This window comes from Delphinapterus leucas, chromosome 1 (genome assembly GCF_059928025.1).
Source record: "Delphinapterus leucas isolate spDelLeu-1000000601 "Yukka" chromosome 1, BTC_Dleu_Yukka2, whole genome shotgun sequence".
Taxonomy (NCBI): Eukaryota; Metazoa; Chordata; class Mammalia; order Artiodactyla; family Monodontidae; genus Delphinapterus; species Delphinapterus leucas.
Genome location: NC_143129.1, coordinates 67,603,914 through 67,623,888, shown reverse-complemented (window position 1 = coordinate 67,623,888; position 19,975 = coordinate 67,603,914). Strand labels below are relative to the sequence as shown.

Here is a 19,975-nt window from a genome sequence, read left to right as displayed (position 1 = left end):
TGTCTAGCGCCAAGACTCTCTGAATGCATCACCTTTATGGAAGCCTGAAGCACCTAGGTAGATGCAAGTCTAGGTTAAGTCTAGACTCCTTCACGTGAACATATAAGCCTTTCCAAGTCCTCATGGTCATTTTTTGCCACTCTCTGCCCAGCAGTCTACCCTCCACCAACAACAAACCGGTGAGTGTTCCCTGCACATCCAACTGTTTCTTCTCTTTATGCCTTTGCTTTCCTCGGCCTGGAGTGTCATCACTTCTCACAGTCCCTCCTAATCCCTGGTTTCCTGTGCATTTGTAAATCTCAGCTCAGGAGTAACCTCCTGGAAATCTTCCCTGACGCCCTCAGGTTGGATGACATACCCCTCTTTCTCGTAGCTTTTACAGTACTCTATTGCGTGCTTCCATCACTGTCCTCACCACATTCTATTTTTACTGTCATCTCTCTTTCCTTCTCTTTTGTAAGAACTCCTTGAGGGTAGGGATCAGATATTATTCGTCTTCAAGGCTTTGCAACTTGCTATGGATTGATTTATGCACCCCTCCCCCCACTAATTCATATGCTGAAGTCTTAGCCCTCAGAATGTGACCTTATTTGGGAATAGGGTCATTGCAGATGTAACTAGGTAAGTCGAGGCCATACTGGAATAGGGTGGGCCCCTAATCCAATATGACTGTCTCTTTATAGGGAGGGGAAATTTGGGGGATTCCCTGGCGGTCCAGTGGTTAGGACTCGGTGCTTTCACTGGTGTGGCCCAGGTTCATTCCCTGGTTGGGGAACTAAGATCCCGCAAGCCACGCAGTGGGAAAAAAAAAAAGAAGAGGGAAATTTTTGGACACAGACAGCACACATGGAGAACATCATGTGAAGATGGAGGCAGAGACTGGGGTGATGCTTCTACAAGCCAATGAACACCAATGACTGCCAGCAAGCCACCAGAAGCTAGGAAAGAGGCACAGAACAGACTGTCCCTCACAGCTGATGGAAGGAACCAACTTTACGCCACCTGGATCTTGGGCTTCTACCCTCCTGTACACTGAGACAATATACTTCTGTTGCTTAAGCCACCTAGCTTGTGATGCTTTGTCATGGTAGCTCTAGAAAACCAATATAGCACTTAGTTCCTGGAACACAGTAGGTACTCAGTAAGTGATGGAATAAATGAGTGTCTTCTGGCGATTCTGAATTATCCTTTCATCAATGTTAAAGTTATTTTAAAACTAGTCTTTCTCAGGCCTGGCATTAAAAAAGAGTAGAAACATAGCTAAAAATAAGATTAATAAGAATTTTCCCCTTAAAGCCTTTAGGTTAGATGGTGAAAGGCTGTGAGACACCATTACCATTGTCTTGGTCATCATCACTGTTATTGAATACCATACCGTCCACCTCCATGAGATGGGTTGTCCCAAAGAGAGCCCTCATGACATTCCTTATATGAAAAGAGACAAACAGCATGAGGTAAGTGCATCAGCTCTGCCTTCTGAAGGAAAATCCAGAGGCCTTTCATTCTCTAACCATACTCTCAGGGCTCAGTGGTTTGAACTAGTGATTCCCTGTCGGCCACATGGATAAACTTACGTATTTGTTCTGCAAACCCAATCTATCCTCAACATTTATACCAGTTGTTCTCAAACTGTGCATTAGGAAACTTAAAAATATCAATGTCCAAGTCCGTCCTGGCATTAAATCAGGATCTCCAGGGGTCAGCCCATCTTCCATTTTCTCAGTTCGATATGTTTATCATTAATTACTTATCTAGCACAAGGGGCATGACACCCAATAATAACTGATAGATTGTGGATAGTTTACATAAGGCAACTTATATAAAGGAGAGGAACACTGAAACAAATGAAACTCTTAAAGATGTCAGGATTCTCTGGATTCACAAAAAAATGGTCATTGCAAGACACTCACCTGTGGTTCTCACCTTGGGCCAGGTACTCAATTTCCACTAGTGTCTGGCTTTTTCCATATCCCGATAATCCTTCGTACATCAGGACTCGGCTGCAGTTAGATATCAAAAATTCCTTCATAGTACACATGAAGTATTTGATCTCCTTATTGCGTCCTGTTATTTTCATTTTTTAAAAAGGGAGCAAACCCAATCAACATAAAATAGTCTAGAAACATAAAAAAGCACATAGTGATACAGCTTCTAAGAATACCCTTGGAATTTCCATGGCATTGCTCATGGAGTTTCTTGAGGTCCTGTGCACTTTAAAATTTTTTTAAATCTTTCTCTAGAACTTTCCAGTTAACAGTGTGGTTTTACAGTTTTGTTTTGTTTTGGTTTTTTTTGATTCCCACAAGCTGTGAGGGAAAGGATTCTTATAATGCTCATTATGATGTCCATTTAACTTTAGTGTAGAAAACTGAGATTTTCTTAAATTATACAACCAGGAATTAAACCAGGATTATCTGACCCTAATGCTTGTTTTCTTTTCCTTTTTCTGTAACACACTAGAAGTAACTATAGATTATTACATTAGGAAATCAGCTTAATAAAGATAGGGTTCCCATGTTGAACAATATGGATAAAACTTTTTTATTTCCGATTCTGTGAAGGAAAACTTGCTCTTTGTAAATGAGAAATTATACTTATTTCAGGGCTACTAAAAGTATTAACAGTGATAAAAAAAATTCAATTTGCTTTAAAAAGCTCATATATAGATTAATTCTATCATAAGAACAACCTAAATTCTTAGTAAAAATAAATTATAGGTTTTTTTCCTTATTATAAAACTAATGCATGCTCACTGTAGAAAATATAGAAAACTTAAAAAAGGAAAAGAAGAAAATAAAAGTCATCTTGGGTTACAACCCTATCACTCTTATTTTTCTTATGTGTTTTTAAATATGTGTAACAGGATGCCCTGACTGAAATCTGAAACTCAGCCTACAATCTTTGAAACCTGGGTGGGCAGGAAGGAGTTGGCAGAACGGTAATTTCTGTCAAAAGAGCTGGAGACCCAATCAGGGTTGACTCTTCCTTCTTTGCTGGACAGATCACTGTGGAGGGTGCATTCTGTTATCCATTGATAGAGTAAATACATACCTAGGTGTTAGCTAAAGTCTACTGAAAACCAAGACCACTACTCTAAGCTTAGATGTTTTATACAAAGAAGCTGAGTGTTTATTTGGTAATGTAAATTTCTGGGTAAGATTTAGTGAGAATTACTCTGCAGACCATATTGCTTCTTTTAGGTGCAACATTTCCTTTCTGAAAATGCATTTGAATTTCAATTTTGTGAGATGTGTAGTATTGTTCTTTGGCCTAAAGTTTACACAGGAACTTAGAAGATAAGGCCCAGAAGGCTGCAGAGCAGACTCTTCTAGCTGTTTTATGTTCTATTTGTATAGAACACATACAGGTAAGAACTTACTGATTGTCTTTTTAGTTTAGTTGGATTCTAAAATGAGGTTAACTCAACTTGCCTTGAAGTATGCATACCTTGTTTCTATTTGAACAAGGCCCTAATACCTGAGACTGTTGTATGCATTTTTGATGCTAAAAGAACACTTTTTGTTCATTTTAGTTTTGTTATCAGTTAGCATATACAATTTCACTTACAGGCACTCTTGTAAAAGAAGGGTGTTTCCCATACTCCTAACCTCTGACAGTCTGTTTTTGGTTATAGCTTTAAGGAAAGATATGTGGGCCTGATCTTTACCTTACACTGGTGAAATCAGGGCAAAAAGTCAAGTACAGAGAATTCCCTGGCAGTCCAGTGGTTAGGACTCTGAGCTTTCAATGCTGAGGGCCTGGGTTCAATCCCTGTTCAGGGAACTAAGGTCTCACAAGCCGCTCAGCAGCAGCCGACAAACAAAACAAAACAAAACACACACACAGAAAACAAACAAAGGCAACTAGACCAGACTGAGAAATATATGCATATTGTAGCAATGTATTCTAATATGTCTGTCATAGTGAGTCCTCAATTTTGTAGAAAGGGGGTTAGGACTTCCATTTACTGTCAATCATTATCACAACAAGCATATCCTAGGATGAAGTTAGGCCTCGGACGAAGGTGAGAGTGGGCATTCCTTCTCCTTTCTAGCCTTCAAGAGTTTGGGGATCTGGACTTATAAAAAGTGATGTGCTTGCAGACTCTGAAAACTACCTGAATGCACTGAAAGTTAGGCATTGCTGCTGGCTCAAGTGCTCTTTGAAGTTCTGGAACTCTTGCCTTCTTTTATGCTCTGCTGACATCAAGATTCTGTCCTAATACTCCCCCAAGGTGTGGGACAGAGCCTCTTCTCAATTGCCCTAACATAGTTATGACCGAGATTTAATTTATAATGATACTTTTAGGGATGTTCAAGTCTAACAGAAGGAAATTACAAGTGTTACTTGAAATGGCTGCCTTCAGAATCCACAGGCCAATCTTCATGTGGGTCTCTTCTCTACCTCATTTTATGTCTACTTCCCTGCATAGTCTTGAGTTAGCTTTCTTATGATAGGGTCTCTCTCACCAAGAATCACAAAAACATCACTGCTGGATGGATCATAGCTCTAAATGTAAAAGGTAAAACAAAATTTCTGGAAGAGAGTCTAGAAAAATATCTTCATGACTTTTGGGTGAGGAAAGATTTCTCAAACAGTATACAAAAGCACTAATTATAAAGAAAAAGACTGATAAATTGGATTTCATTAAAATCAAAAGTTGTGTTCATTAAATACATCACTAATAGAGTAAAAAGACAAGCACAGAATGGGAAAAGTTACATACAGTAAAAACAAATGGACCCATTTTCAGAATATATAAATAATTCCAACAGATCTATAAAAAAATACAATCCAATTGAAAAATAGACAAAAGATTTGTACAGACACTTTATAAAAGATGATTTCCAAATGGCCAATAAATATTTGGAAAAGGCATTCAACCACATCAGGGAAATACAGATGGAAACCATGGTGAGATACCACTATAAACCCAACAGAATTATTAAAATTATAAAGACTGAGAAAACTATCTACCAAAATTGTACCCTTTGCCCCAACAGTATCACTCCTATATATATACTCAACAGCAGAAATGCATACATATGTTCACCATAAGACTTGTACAAAAATCTTTATGGCAGTATTATTCATAAGAACCCAAACTGGAAACAACTCAAATGTTGTACAAAAGCAGAATGAATACATTGTTATATATTTATAAAAGGGAATATAGTCATCCCTCTGTATCCACAGGAGATTGGTTCCAGGACCCCTGGGGATATCAAAATCTGCGGATGCTCAAGTCCCTTATATAAAATGGTGTAGTATTTGTATATAACCTAAACACATCCTCCTGTATACTTTAACTCATCTCTAGGTTCATTATAATAGCAAATACAATGTAAATGCTATGTAAATAGTTGCCGGTGTGCAGCAAATTCAAGTTTTGCTTTTGGGAATTTTCTGGAATTAAAAAAAAAATTTTTTTTTTGATTTGTATTTGTTAGAATCCATGGATGCACACCCTGCAGATACAGAGGGCCAACTGTACTACACAGCAATGAAAATGGATGAATTATAGCTACATCCAACAATATGGATGAATTTCATAATGTAATGTTGATTAAAAGAAGGCTTATGTAAATGAAGACCCGAGAGGCTTCCGGGAAGATGGCGGAAGAGTGAGACGCGGAGATCACCTTCCTCCCCACAGATACACCAGAAATACATCTACACGTGGAACAACTCCTACAGAACGCCTACTGAACACTGGCAGAAGACCTCAGATCTCCCAAAGGCAAGAAACTCCCCACCTACCTGGAAGAGATTAAGAGTGCTGCTTAAAGGAGCTCCAGAGACGGGCGCGAGCCGCGGCTAAAAGCGCGGACCCCAGAGACCGGCATAAGACGCTAAGGCTGTTGCTGCCGCCACCAAGAAGCCTGTGTGCGAGCACAGGTCACTATCCACACCCCCCTTCCGGGGAGCCTGTGCAGCCTGCCACTGCCAGGGTCCCGGGATCCAGGGACAACTTCCCCGGGAGAACGCACAGCTCGCCTCAGGTTGGTGCAACGTCCTGCAGACCTCTGCCGCCGCAGGCCCGCCCCGCACTCCGTGCCCCTCCCTCCCCCGCCCCCCGGCCTGAGTGAGCCAGAGTCCCGGAAGCAGCTGCTCCTTTAACCCCGTCCTGTATGAGCGAAGAACAGACGCCCTCTGCCCTCCGGCGATCTACACGCAGAGGCGGGGCCAAATCCAAAGCTGAGCCCCAGGAGCTGTGAGAACAAAGAAGAGAAAGGGAAATCTCTCCCAGCAGCCTCAGAAGCAGCGGATTAAAGCTCCACAATCAACTTGATGTACCCTGCATCTGTGGAATACATGAATACACAACGAATCATTCCAAATTGAGGAGGTGGACTTTGAGAGCAAGGTTTATGATTTTTTCCCCTTTTCCTCTTTTTGTGAGTGTGTATGTGTATGCTTCTGTGTGAGATTTTGTCTCTATAGCTATGCTTCCACCATTTGTCCTAGGGTTCTATCCATCTGTTTTGTTTTTTTTTTTTAATTTTTTTCTTAATAATTATTTTTTATTTTAATTAGTTTATTTTATCTTACTTTATTTTACTTTATCTTCTTTCTTTCTTTCTTTCTTTTTTTCCTTCCTTCCCTCCTTCCTTCCTTCCTTCCTTCCTCCCTCCCTCCCTCCTATCTTTCTACTTCTACCAATTCTTTCTTTCTACTTTTTCTCCCTTTTATTCTGAGCCGTGTGGATGAAAGGCTCTTGGTGCTGCAGCCAGGAGTCACTGCTGTGACTCTGAGGTGGGAGAGCCAACTTCAGGACACTGGTCCACAAGAGACCTCCCAGCTCCACATAATATCAAACGGCAAAAATCTCCCAGAGATCTCCATCTCAACACCAGCACCCAGCTTCACTCAACGACCAGCAAGCTACACTGCTGGACACCCTATGCCAACCAACTACCAAGACAGGACCACAACCCCACCTATTAGCAGAGAGGCTGCCTAAAATCATAATAAGTCCACAGACACCCCAAAACACACCAACAGACGTGGACCTGCCCACCAGAAAGACAAGATCCAGCCTCATCCACCAGAACACAGGCACTAGTCCCCTCCACCAAGAAGCCTACACAACCCACTGAACCAACCTTAGCCACTGGGGAGAGACACCAAAGACGACGGGAACTACGAGCCTTCAGCCTGCAAAAAGGAGATGCCAAACACAGTAAGATAAGCAAAATGAGAAGACAGAAAAACACACAGCAGATGAAGGAGCAAGATAAAAACCCACCAGACCTAACAAATGAAGAGGAAACAGGCAGTCTACCTGAAAAATAATTCAGAATGATGATAGTAAAGATGATCCAAAATCTTGGAAATACAATAGACAAAATGCAAGAAACATTTAACAAGGACCTAGAAGAACTAAAGATGAAACAAACAACGATGAACAACACAATAAATGAAATTAAAAATACTCTAGATGGGATCAATAGCAGAATAACTGAGGCAGAAGAACGGATAAGTGACCTGGAAGATAAAATAGTGGAAATAACTACTGCACAGCAGAATAAAGAAAAAAGAATGAAAAGAACTGAGGACAGTCTCAGAGACCTCTGGGACAACATTAAACACACCAACATTCGAATTATAAGGGTTCCAGAAGAAGAAGAGAAAAAGAAAGGGACTGAGAAGATATTTGAAGAGATTATAGTTGAAAACTCCCCTAATATGGGAAAGGAAATAGATAATCAAGTCCAGGAAGCACAGAGAGTTCCATACATGATAAATCCAAGGAGAAATACGCCAAGACACATATTAATCAATGCATCAAAACTTAAATACAAAGAAAACATATTAAAAGCAGCAAGGGAAAAATAACACACAAGGGAATCCCCATAAGGTTAACAGCTGACCTTTCAGCAGAAACTCTGCAAGCCAGAAGGGACTGGCAGGACATATTTAAAGTGATAAAGGAGAAAAACCTGCAACCAAGATTACTCTACCCAGCAAGGATCTCATTCAGATTTGATGGAGAAATTAAAACCTTTACAGACAAGCAAAAGCTGAGAGAGTTCAGCACCACCAAACCAGCTTTATAACAAATACTAAAGGAACCTTTCTAGACAAGAAACACAAGAGAAGGAAAAGACCTACAATAATGAACCCAAAACAATTAAGAAAATGGGAATAGGAACAAACATATCGATAATTACCTTAAATGTAAATGGACTAAGTGCTCCCACCAAAAGACACAGATTGGCTGAATGGATACAAAAACAAGACCCATATATATGCTGTCTACAGGAGACCCACTTCACACCTAGAGACACATAAAGACTGAAAGTAAGGGGATGGAAAAAGATATTCCATGCAAATGGAAACCAAAAGAAAGCTGGAGTAGCAATTCTCATATCAGACAAAATAGACTTTAAAATAAAGACTATTAGAAGAGACAAAGAAGGACACTACATAATGATCAAGGGATCGACCCAAGAAAAAGATATAACAATTATAAATACTTATGCACCCAACATAGGAGCACCTCAATACATAAGGCAAATACTAACAGCCATAAAAGGGGAAATCAACAGTAACACATTCATAGTAGGGGACTTTAACACCCCACTTTCACCCATGGACAGATCATCCAAAATGAAAATAAATAAGGAAACACAAGCTTTAAATCATACATTAAACAAGATGGACTTAATTGATATTTATAGGACATTCCATCCAAAAACAACAGAATACACATTTTTCTCAAGTGCCCATGGAACATTCTCCAGGATAGATCATATCTTGGGTCACAAATCAAGCCTTGGTAAATTTAAGAAAATTGAAATTGTATCAAGTATCTTTTCTGACCACAACGCTATGAGAGTAGATATCAATTACAGGAAAAGATCTGTAAAAAATATAAACACATGGAGGCTCAACAATACACTACTTAATAACAAAGTGATCACTGAAGAAATCAAAGAGAAAATAAAACAATACCTAGAAACAAATGACAATGGAGACACGACGATCCAAAACCTATGGGATGCAGCAAAAGCAGTTCTAAGAGGGAAGTTTATAGCAATACAATCTTACCTTAAGAAACAGGAAACATCTCGAATAAACAACCTAACCTTGCACCTAAAGCAATTAGAGAAAGAAGAACAAAAAGAGCGCAAAGTTAGCAGAAGGAAAGAAATCATAAAAATCAGATCAGAAATAAATGAAAAAGAAATGAAGGAAACGATAGCAAAGATCAATAAAGTTAAAAGCTGGTTCTTTGAGCAGGTAAACAAAATTGATAAACCATTAGCCAGACTCATCAAGAAAAAAAGGGAGAAGACTCAAATCAATAGAATCAGAAATGAAAAAGGAGAAGTAACAACTGACACTGCAGAAATACAAAAGATCATGAGAGATTACTACGAGCAACTCTATGCCAATAAAATGGACAACCTGGAAGAAATGGACAAATTCTTAGAAATGCACAACCTGCCAAGACTGAACCAGGAAGAAATAGAAAATATGAACAGACCAATCACAAGCACTGAAATTGAAACTGTGATTAAAAATCTTCCAACAAACAAAAGCCCAGGACCAGATGGCTTCACAGGCGAATTCTATCAAACATTTAGAGAAGAGCTAACACCTACCCTTCTCAAACTCTTCCAAAACATAGCAGAGGGAGGAACACTCCCAAACTCATTCTACGAGGCCACCATCACCTTGATACCAAAACTAGACAAGGATGTAACAAAGAAAGAAAACTACAGGCCAATATTACTGATGAACATAGATGCAAAAATCCTCAACAAAATACTAGCAAACAGAATCCAACAGCACATTAAAAGGATCATACAGCATGATCAAGTGGGGTTTATTCCAAAAATGCAAGGATTCTTCAATATACGCAAATCAATCAACGTGATACACCATATTAACAAACTGAAGGAGGAAAACCATATGATCATCTCAATAGATGCAGAGAAAGCTTTCGACAAAATTCAACACCCATTTATGATAAAAACCCTGCAGAAAGTAGGCATAGAGGGAACTTTCCTCAACATAATAAAGGCCATGTATGACAAACCCCCAGCCGACATCGTCCTCAATGGTGAAAAACTGAAAGCATTTCCACTAAGATCAGGAACAAGACAAGGTTGCCCACTCTTACCACTCTTATTCAACACAGTTTTGGAAGTTTTAGCCACAGCAATCAGAGAAGAAAAGGAAATAAAAGGAATCCAAATTGGAAAAGAAGTAAAGCTGTCACTGTTTGCAGATGACATGATACTATACATAGAGAATCCTAAAGATGCTACCAGAAAACTACTAGAGCTAATCAATGAATTCGGTAAAGTAGCAAGATTCAAAATTAATGCACAGAAATCTCTGGCATTCCTATACACTAATAATGAAAAATCTGAAAGTGAAATCAAGGAAACACTCCCATTTACCATTGCAACAAAAAGAATAAAATATCTAGGAATAAACCTACGTAAGGAGACAAAAGACCTGTATGCAGAAAATTATAAGACACTGATGAAAGAAATTAAAGATGATACAAATAGATGGAGAGATATACCATGTTCTTGGATTGGAAGAATCAACATTGTGAAAATGAATCTACTACCCAAAGCAATCTACAGATTCAATGCAATCCCTATCAAACTACCAATGGCATTTTTCACAGAACTGGAACAAAAAATTTCACAATTTGTATGGAAACACAAAAGACCCCGAATAGCCAAAGCAATCTTGAGAATGAAAAACGGAGCTGGAGGAATCAGGCTCCTGGACTTCAGACTATACTACAAAGCTACAGTAATCAAGACAGTATGGTAGTGGCACAAAAACAGAAATATAGATCAATGGAACAGGATAGAAAGCCCAGAGATAAACCCACGCACATATGGTCACCTTATCTTTGATAAAGGAGGCAGGAATGTACAGTGGAGAAAGGACAGCCTCTTCAATAAGTGGTGCTGGGAAAACTGGACAGGTACTTGCAAAAGTATGAGATTAGATCACTACCTAACACCATACACAAAAATAAATTCAAAATGGATTAAAGACCTAAATGTAAGGCCAGAAACTATCAAACTCTTAGAGGAAAACATAGCCAGAACACTCTATGACATAAATCACAGCAAGATCTTTTTTGACCCACTTCCTAGAAAAACGGAAATAAAAACAAAAATAAACAAATGGGGCCTAATGAAACTTCAAAGCTTTTGCACAGCAAAGGAAACCATAAACAAGACCAAAAGACAACCCTCAGAATGGGAGAAAATATTTGCAAATGAAGCAACTGACAAGGGATTAATTTCCAAAATTTATAAGCAGCTCATGCAGCTCAATAACAAAGAAACAAACAACCCAATCCAAAAATGGGCAGAAGACCTAAATAGACATTTCTCCAAAGAAGATATACAGACTGCTAACAAACACATGAAAGAATGCTCAACATCATTAATCATTAGAGAAATGCAAATCAAAACTACAATGAGATATCATCTCACACCAGTCAGAATGGCCATCATCAAAACATCCACAAACAATAAATGCTGGAGAGGGTGTGGAGAAAAGGGAACCCTGTTGCACTGTTGGTGGGAATGTAAGGTGATACAGCCACTGTGGAGAACAGTATGGAGGTTCCTTAAAAAACTACAAATAGAACTACCATATGACCCAGCAATCCCACTACTGGGCATATACCCTGAGAAAACCATAATTCAAAAAGAGTCATGTACTAAAATGTTCATTGCAGCTCTATTTGCAATAGCCAGGAGATGGAAACAACCTAAGTGTCCATCATCAGATGAATGGATAAAGAAGATGTGACACATATATACAATGGAATATTACTCAGCCATAAAAAGAAACGAAATTGAGCTATTTGCAATGAGGTGGATAGACCTAGAGTCTGTCATACAGAGTCAAGTAAGTCAGAAAGAGAAAGACAAATACCATATGCTAACACATATATATGGAATTTAAGGAAAAAAATGTCATGAAGAACCTAGGGGTAAGACAGGAATAAAGACACAGACCTACTAGAGAATGGACTTGAGGATATGGGGAGCGGGAAGGGTAAGCTGTGACAAAGCGAGAGAGAGGCATGGACATATATACACTACCAAACGTAAGGTAGATAGCTAGTGAGAAGCAGCTTCATAACACAGGGAGATCAGCTCGGTGCTTTGTGAACGCCTGGAAGGGTGGGATAGGGAGGATGGGAGGGAGGGAAGAGATATGGGAACATATGTGTGTGTATAGCTGATTCACTTTGTTATGAAGCAGAAGCTAGCACACCATTGTAGGGCAACTGTACTCCAATAAAGATGTAAAAAAATGAATTAAAAAAAAAAGAAACGAAGACCCCATTCATTCAAAAAAAACAAAAGAAGGCTTATGTAATTACACAATATATGATTTCATTCATATAAATTTTAAGAACAGGCCTAAGTAATTTAGGGTGTTAGAAATCTTTGGGTAAAGGGAGAGGGATAAAGCATGTGAGGGTTTCCAGAGTACTGTTATTTTTCTATTTCTTGGCCTGGATGGTAATTATACATTCATTTTGTGATAATTCATTAAGCTGAAGACTTATCATTGGTGTACTTTTCTGTATGTTTTGTTATAGTTCAATAAAGAGGTTTAAAAATCAAGGCTCACTACCTACCTAGCAAAGGGTAACCCTCATTTCTGTTGCAGATGAGGTATGCCATCCCAAACATGCTGAAGAGAAGAAAAGAAAAGATGTTAGCATCAAAACAGGGAAATACTGAGAGCCAGAGGGACTAGTTCTTAGTTCCCAGAAAGCCTCCTTTTCAGTCTCTAACAGGACTCTATCCCCTGTTATCAAGGGGTCTATCAAGAGGTGCAGATGCCAAGAGGAAGGGAAAGGAGAAGTTCTTACCTGGTAATAGAGTCTCCAAACAACTTATGTAGCTGCCTTTACCACAGCACCTGGTACATTGTTCAAAAAATGCTTGTTGAGTCTGCATTGGTAGAACTGACCCTTTTCTAGGGAAACCAGACACTCAGTATGGGACCCAATACAGTTAGATGTGTTATATTGTCTCACAGCATGGAAGGATTCTACCAACTGCTCAAACAATGATAGTTCACCTTTGTGGAACACATGCTATGTGCCTGGCAGTTTCAAGGGCTGTACATGTATCATTTTCTTTACTCCTGACAAAAACCTTATTAAGAAGGTATTATTATTATGACGTCCATTTTACAAATGCGAAAATTGAGGTACAGAGAACTTAACTTGAACAAGATCCCATGGCTAGTGGTGACAGAGGACAGTGACAGTCAGTATCTAAAACGAGGCCAGGGGCATATGTTTGCCCACTGCATAATATCATCTCTTGAAGGGGCCTTTTTAGACAAATGGCTCATTCCCTTGTTTATACTATTATACTACCTTGTTATGCCTCTGTTATAGCACATACCAAAGTTTCCTAGGTAATATACACCTAATTTTGTGTATGTTGTCTTCCCCATTAGATTTCAGGACAGGAACCAGGCCCTGTTCATATTTGTATGTGTATTTCTATAGTCTCTTATTTGCAGAGATGGTACAGAGAAACCATAAAGAGGGCAGGCTTTGGGATCAGATAGTCCTGGTAGTTTCAGAAACAGTAGATAGTTTCTGTGGTAGACTGACTGCATTAATGGCGCCACGTCTTCATCTCTACTTGTATCTATGTCCTTTGCTATGTACTGTACATTTGCAGTGTCCTCCCACTCTGGGCTCAGACTTGTGAATGTTTTGGCCAATGGGATGTTAGCAAACGTGACATAGAGGCTTGAAAAATGCTTGCTCCCTCTTGATCTTCTGATATTGCCATGACTACGTGCCTGGGTTAGCCCAGTATAAGATGAGACACATAGAGTCAAACTGTCCCAGCTATGTCAGCCAAAATTCCCAGTTATCCCACCTGAGGTCATCCTGGATCAGCCAACACCCTGTTGAACCCCAGGCATGTGAACAAGCCTAGGCAAGATCATCCAAATCCGCCAAGATCAGCTGAACCCCACATATTCATGAGATAAGTAAAAATTTACTGTTGTATACAACTGAGGTTTTGTGGTTGACTATAATGCAGCATTATTGTGGCATTTTGAACCTTGGCTCAATTATTTACTAGATTTATGACTATGGACAAGTCATTTTAACATCTCAGAGTCTCAGTTTTTAAATTTATAAAATAGAGTTAATAATAGTTTGTTTCTACCTCATATAGTTGATATTGAGGTAAAGGGCCTAATATTTAATAAGGGCTCACAAAAATTATTATTCATTCATTTATTCGAACAGCATTTTATTGATGATCTACACATGCCAAGAACAGTGCTGAGCCCTGGGAATACAACGATGAATAATAAAGACTCCTTGAACCAATTATAGCCCCGATTCTGTTATCTGACCCTTTAAGACCTAGATTCTAGCTTGCTAGTATAAAGAATAATACCTTTTCACCTTCCATCCACCAAGCACTACCATATAGAGCTTTCCATGCTGTTCATTCATTTATTCATCATTACTGATGCCTACCAAGCATTGGGGACATAAGAGTGAACAAGAAATAATCACTATCCTCAAAAAGTTCCCAGTGTAGCAGGTGAAAAGGCACATCGAGTCTGTGATTGTGATGAGTGTAATGAATGTTCTAATGTGCTGCAGAGTGACACAGAGGAGGAGACAGCTAAACCGTCTGAGCTGGGGTTGGGGAGCTTCCAAAGGCAGCTTCAGAGAGGAGGACATCCTTGAGCTGGATTTCAAAAACTGACTGTGTTAGCGTACGGTATTTGTTTTTCTCTTTCTGACTTACTTCACTCTGTATGACAGACTCTAGGTCCATCCACCTCACTACAAATTTCATATGGAATCTAAAAAGAAAAGAAAATGGTTCTGATGAACCTAGGGGCAGGACAGGAATAAAGACACAGACGTGGAGAATGGACTTGAGGACATGGGGAGTGGGGAGGGTAAGCTGGGACGAAGTGAGAGAGTAGCATTGACATATATGCACTACCAAATGTAAAATAGATAGCTAGTGGAAAGCAGCCGCATAGCACAGGGAGATCAGCTCGGTGATTTGTGACCACCTAGAGGGGTGGGATAGGGAGGGTGGGAGGGAGACGCAAGAGGGAGGGGGATATGGGGACATATGTATATGTATAGCTGATTCACTTTGTTATACAGCAGAAACTAACACGCCAATGTAAAGCAATTATACTCCAATAAAGATGTTAAAAAAAACAAAACTGACTGCGGTTTTCCTAGGAGACTGAGGATGGAATGAGTGAAAGGGAAGATAATCCCCTTAGAACGCCCCCTGGACCCCCACGCAGAGGAAAGGGCACAGGAGGAGATGAGGTAGGAAAAGCAGGTGGTTACTTTGTATGTCATTGCAAGGACTTTGAAAATTATCATGAAAATGATTGGAAGATACTGAGGGGTTTTAAGCCCCAATGGGAGAGCAAGTTGGGCTTTGAGGGAATGCATTTCACTAAACACTTAGAGGAGGAGCAATCCCTGTTAATGCCTGGACACACAATTGATGTGATCAATAGTTAATGGTTGGTGATTGGGTCCATCTGGGTCCAAATAGAAACTCGAATGAGGGGATTCTCTGTTCTCTTTACACAACCTTTGAAGAATTACCCTCATAGTCTCAGAACTGAGGGTAGAATGGGATCTTCCACCGCACTATACTATCAGCAGGATAGAGGAAGATGAAGGAATTTGAAATCTGGGCCTTGGTCTGGGAAGGAATAGATTTTAATTTCATGAGCTGCCTTTGAATCTGAAATGGGTGACCTGTTGTTTTGCTATCATAATTGTCCCACTTCTTTACTAAAGAGTACTGCAAGATCAATGCCCCACACTCACACTTTCTCATTAAGGCCCAAACACTGATACACTGGTCCAGAATCTGCAACACCTTTCATGACTTTCTTTGGAAGCTCTTTAAAAAAGTAGGCTGGTAGGTTGCTGCCATTGTAGGTGACGGAGTCACAGGTCACGATTCCTGGGTAGTACATCATCATCCTGGCAGCTATGTTGACTTTTTGACCAATGACTATAATAAGAAGGAGAGAGAAAGGCAAAGAGCTGGGAGAAAACAGCCATTGAACTGAGCGTAATCTGAGGCATACTGTCCCCAAACGGCATTGTTACCCTTTACTCCCTTTGCCTCTCATGGATGACACAGCAATCTCACCTTCAACTACCCAGATTCAGCCAATGGCTATTTTAAAATACATAGGGAGTTAACTCATTTAGCCACCTGGGAGGCTAAGGGGATGATCTGCTCAGGGATAGCAGGACCCTGAATATGGAGAGGATTCTGTTAAGTGGGATGGTGGACAGGGCCTGAGGGCCCTCAGATGAGGTATACTTGGTCTTCTGCTACAAGAGAGATAAGCAGAAGCTTGGGCCTGGAACAGTGATCTCCAATTGGGTCTGCATGTTCCTGTGTATGAGCCTTCATTTAATTTTTTAAGAGTGAGTAAATGGGGCTGGAAGGAGTGTGTGTGTAGGATTGGTTTAGGGGATATTGTAAGAGGTAATACACTGTAGTGCAAAGAGTCTGAAACCAGGTTATGCAGGTTTGGATCTCAGCTCTACCTCTAACTACTATATGTAAATTACTTGGGCAAAATACTTGAACTCTTCCATGCCTCAGTTTTCTAATCTGTAAAATGGGGTTGATAATAGTACCTCTCTCAGAGGGTAGTTTATGAAGATTAATGAGTTAATACACATAAAGAACTTCGAGAAGTGCTGGGCTGCTAGTAAGTCCTCAGTTAATAGTACTACTAATTAGGTATTAAATGTTGCACTTTGACATAAACTTGAATATTCCCGATTAAGATATTCATTTTTTAAAAACAGTTTATTATGGGGAAATTTGACCGTACAATAAAGCATGGTATCATGAATCTATATACCCATCACCCAGTCCCCAAAACCATTAACCCGTGGCCAATCCCACTCCATCTCCATTCCCATCCACTCTCCACCCTGTATTATTTTGAAGAAAATCTCAGACGTCGTATCATTTCAGACATAACTATTTCAGTTTTATATGTATTCAGTATTTTAGATGTATTGTTTCTGAACATTTAAAACCGTAATAGGATTGAAGAGGAAAAAGCAGTGAAATCTTGAGATAACACCTACTTACTATTTCCTTTTGAGATTAGTACTATTTATCAGTAATGCCAATATTCATAATTTTTAAGAAGCAGTCCTGGGGCTTCTCTGGTGGCGCAGTGGTTAAGAATCCCCCTGCCAATTCAGGGGACAGGGGTTCGAGCCCCGGTCCAGGAAGATCCCACATGCCACAGAGCAACTAAGCCTATGCACCACAACTACTGAGCCTGCGCTCTAGAGCCCGCGCTCTAGACCCCGCGAGCCAGAGCTACTGAGTCTGCGCACCTAGAGCCCGTGCTCCGCAACAAGAGAAGCCACCGCAATGAGAAGCCTGCGCACCACAACGAAGAGTAGCCCCCGCTCGCCGCAACTAGAGAAAGCCCGTGCGCAGCAAAGAAGACCCAAAGCAGCCAAAAATAAATAAATTAAAAAAAAAAAAAGAAGCAGTCCTAACCTATCCCAGGAATTAAGAGGAGTAACCGTTTAATGTGAACAGAAAATTAACATAAAGGCCCATCGTCCCATGAGATTATGGCCCCCCATGGCTCCCCTCCAATGACTGCATATTTCTTATACTCAATCATAGCCCCAGAAATGCATATTTGCAATCATTGAGCTGTCAAGGGGCAAAGCTATATGGCTTGGTTCCGTCTGGAAGACTGTAAACTTTCTGAACGCAGGGCCCACGTCTCACTTATTTTTGTCCTTCCTCCCACCAAGCCCAGTGGCAAGGCACAGTGTTTGCTGAAAGGAAGATGGAGATAAGTTAGCCCAGCACACCTGTGTACTCGTGCCTCACAGAGTGTCCAACGATTCCGCAGAAGACAATCCCGCTGGCCACGCCGATGGAAACAGTGCTGGCTCCGGGCAGAAAGAGAGTTGTGAGGAAAGAGACAAAGACAATGAGCACAAAGAAGGCAGGGAGGGTGGGGACAAGGTGATGAATGGGATGGGGGAGGGGTGGGAAAGGATCTTCAAGAAATAACTCTCTTCCCTTTGAGGTTAGGTTAGGGCAATTGTACATGGCCTGGAGATGTAAAGGAGGGGCAGTTTGTGACTGAGAGCTAAGTTCTTAGAAGTGATAACTCAGTTCACTTTTCTGCTATTTTTAAGTATTCATCTGAGCTATTTTTCTGTAAAATAAGCTCATCACCCCAAATGGACTTTCAATATAGAATGACTTTGAGTAAACAATTTTAACTATCTTTTGTGATTGCTAGAAAGAACAAGGTCATTGTTTTGAAAGGAAGTAACTCAGTGTGTGGCATCAAAAGCTAACTTGGCTAATGCATATAGATGACTAGAGGCTGAGAAGGTGGAATATTTAGGGCAAGGGGTGGTACCTGTTAGAGTAGACCAGAGTGGGCCGCAAGTAGGGTCACTGGGGTGCTCAGTCTGGGGGAGCCTGAGGGCACTGAGCTCTTGGACAGCTGGGGTTGAGGATTGGTAAACATTATCTTGACAGTTTTGCTCAGTGGATCATCTTGAGGCCAAATCAATATATAAATTTCCAACCCAAGGACTTACTTTATCTCCTAGTTATTAAAAATCAACTCAGGTCTCCAACATAGTTGGGAGCGCGACCTCTACCAGAAAGTAAGCCAGAGTAGAGAGAGACAACTCAGTTAGACTCTCTCTGGTACATTTGGACTTTTTAGGAGTATCCTTCCTCCACCTGGCCTTGACCATCCCCCGTCTGACTGCATCAGGGCTGGGTTTACTCACCCTACCTGTACATTAGGTGAGTGATGAATGCAGACATAAGGGCACCCAGGCAAGGACAGCCTTCTCCTGCCTTCCTCTTCCCTGACACTTGTCCCACCTCCCCACACCCTACAACAGGGTCAGGGACCAGACGGGCTCAGGGTCTGGAAACACTCACTGGATCTTGTGGACGTGAGAGCAGAAGTCAAATATATCCACAGCACTTTCCAAGGCATGAGTGACCTCATCAGGTGCCTTTTCCCCGGGAAAACCAAAGACACAGAGAAAGGAGCAGCCCTGTGAGGGAGAGGATCAGCAAACACAGCTGGTGGACAGTCAGCTTTAAACTGGACCAGCTAGAAGGCCCAGTGGAGGGTGGGCAGCAATTTTCACTCTCTGAAACAAATTTCATCATGATTTCTCTCACACCCATTTTATTTTTAGCAAACTTCATGTAACTTCTAGTGCATCATCAACAGTAGGGCTTGAACCTGAGAGGGGCTTGTTTTTGCTCCAGAGATAGTGGGTTGTACTGAGCTATTTGTGTGCACCCTCCTCTACTCTCTCCTGCGGCCGAGGTCTTGGCTGCAAGGTACTAAGTTTCAGGCCAAGAAGCAGCACAGAGCAAAAGGTACCAGCTCTGGAATCAGAAAATCTGTGTTCTCAGGCCACTTCCCAAGTGTAGAAACTTGGACAAGTCAATTACACTCTATGAACTTCAGTTTATGAATCTGAAAATGGGTATAACCTAGACTTGCTGAGGTTGGTTTGGTTACTGAAAATATTAATATATTATATATACATATTCACACATATATACACATATACCTTATAAACTCTAAAGTTCTTTTCAGATATTGTTATTATTCATTTTTCTTAAGGATAAAGGCTTAAGCTGGGAGTGGTTTTTCTCACAAAAAGTTAACTCTTTCAAGCAGAGAGTAAACTCTAAAACTTGGCACTTTTACTACCAGTCCCTTAAAAAATGATCTCAGGGCTTCCCTGGTGGCACAGTGGTTGAGAGTCCGCCTGCCGATGCAGGGGACACGGGTTCGTGCCCCGGTCCGGGAGGATCCCACATGCCACAGAGCGGCTGGGCCCGTGAGCCATGGCCGCTGAGCCTGCGCGTCCGGA

The 19,975-nt window shown here is 40.7% G+C and overlaps 1 protein-coding gene across 1 annotated transcript in view; it reads right to left on the bottom strand.

Annotated features, from left to right (window-relative positions):
* Positions 1–19,975, bottom strand: part of ADCY10 (adenylate cyclase 10) — a 96,760-nt gene that overhangs the window by 59,706 nt on the left and 17,079 nt on the right. The window contains exons 9-13 of the mRNA XM_022560065.2: positions 19,020–19,138; positions 17,918–17,994; positions 15,872–16,061; positions 12,644–12,699; positions 1,911–2,064 (exon numbers count right to left, since the gene is read on the bottom strand). Coding sequence (XP_022415773.2) covers positions 1,911–2,064; positions 12,644–12,699; positions 15,872–16,061; positions 17,918–17,994; positions 19,020–19,138 — 596 coding nt within the window. The remainder of the gene's footprint in view (positions 1–1,910; positions 2,065–12,643; positions 12,700–15,871; positions 16,062–17,917; positions 17,995–19,019; positions 19,139–19,975) is intronic.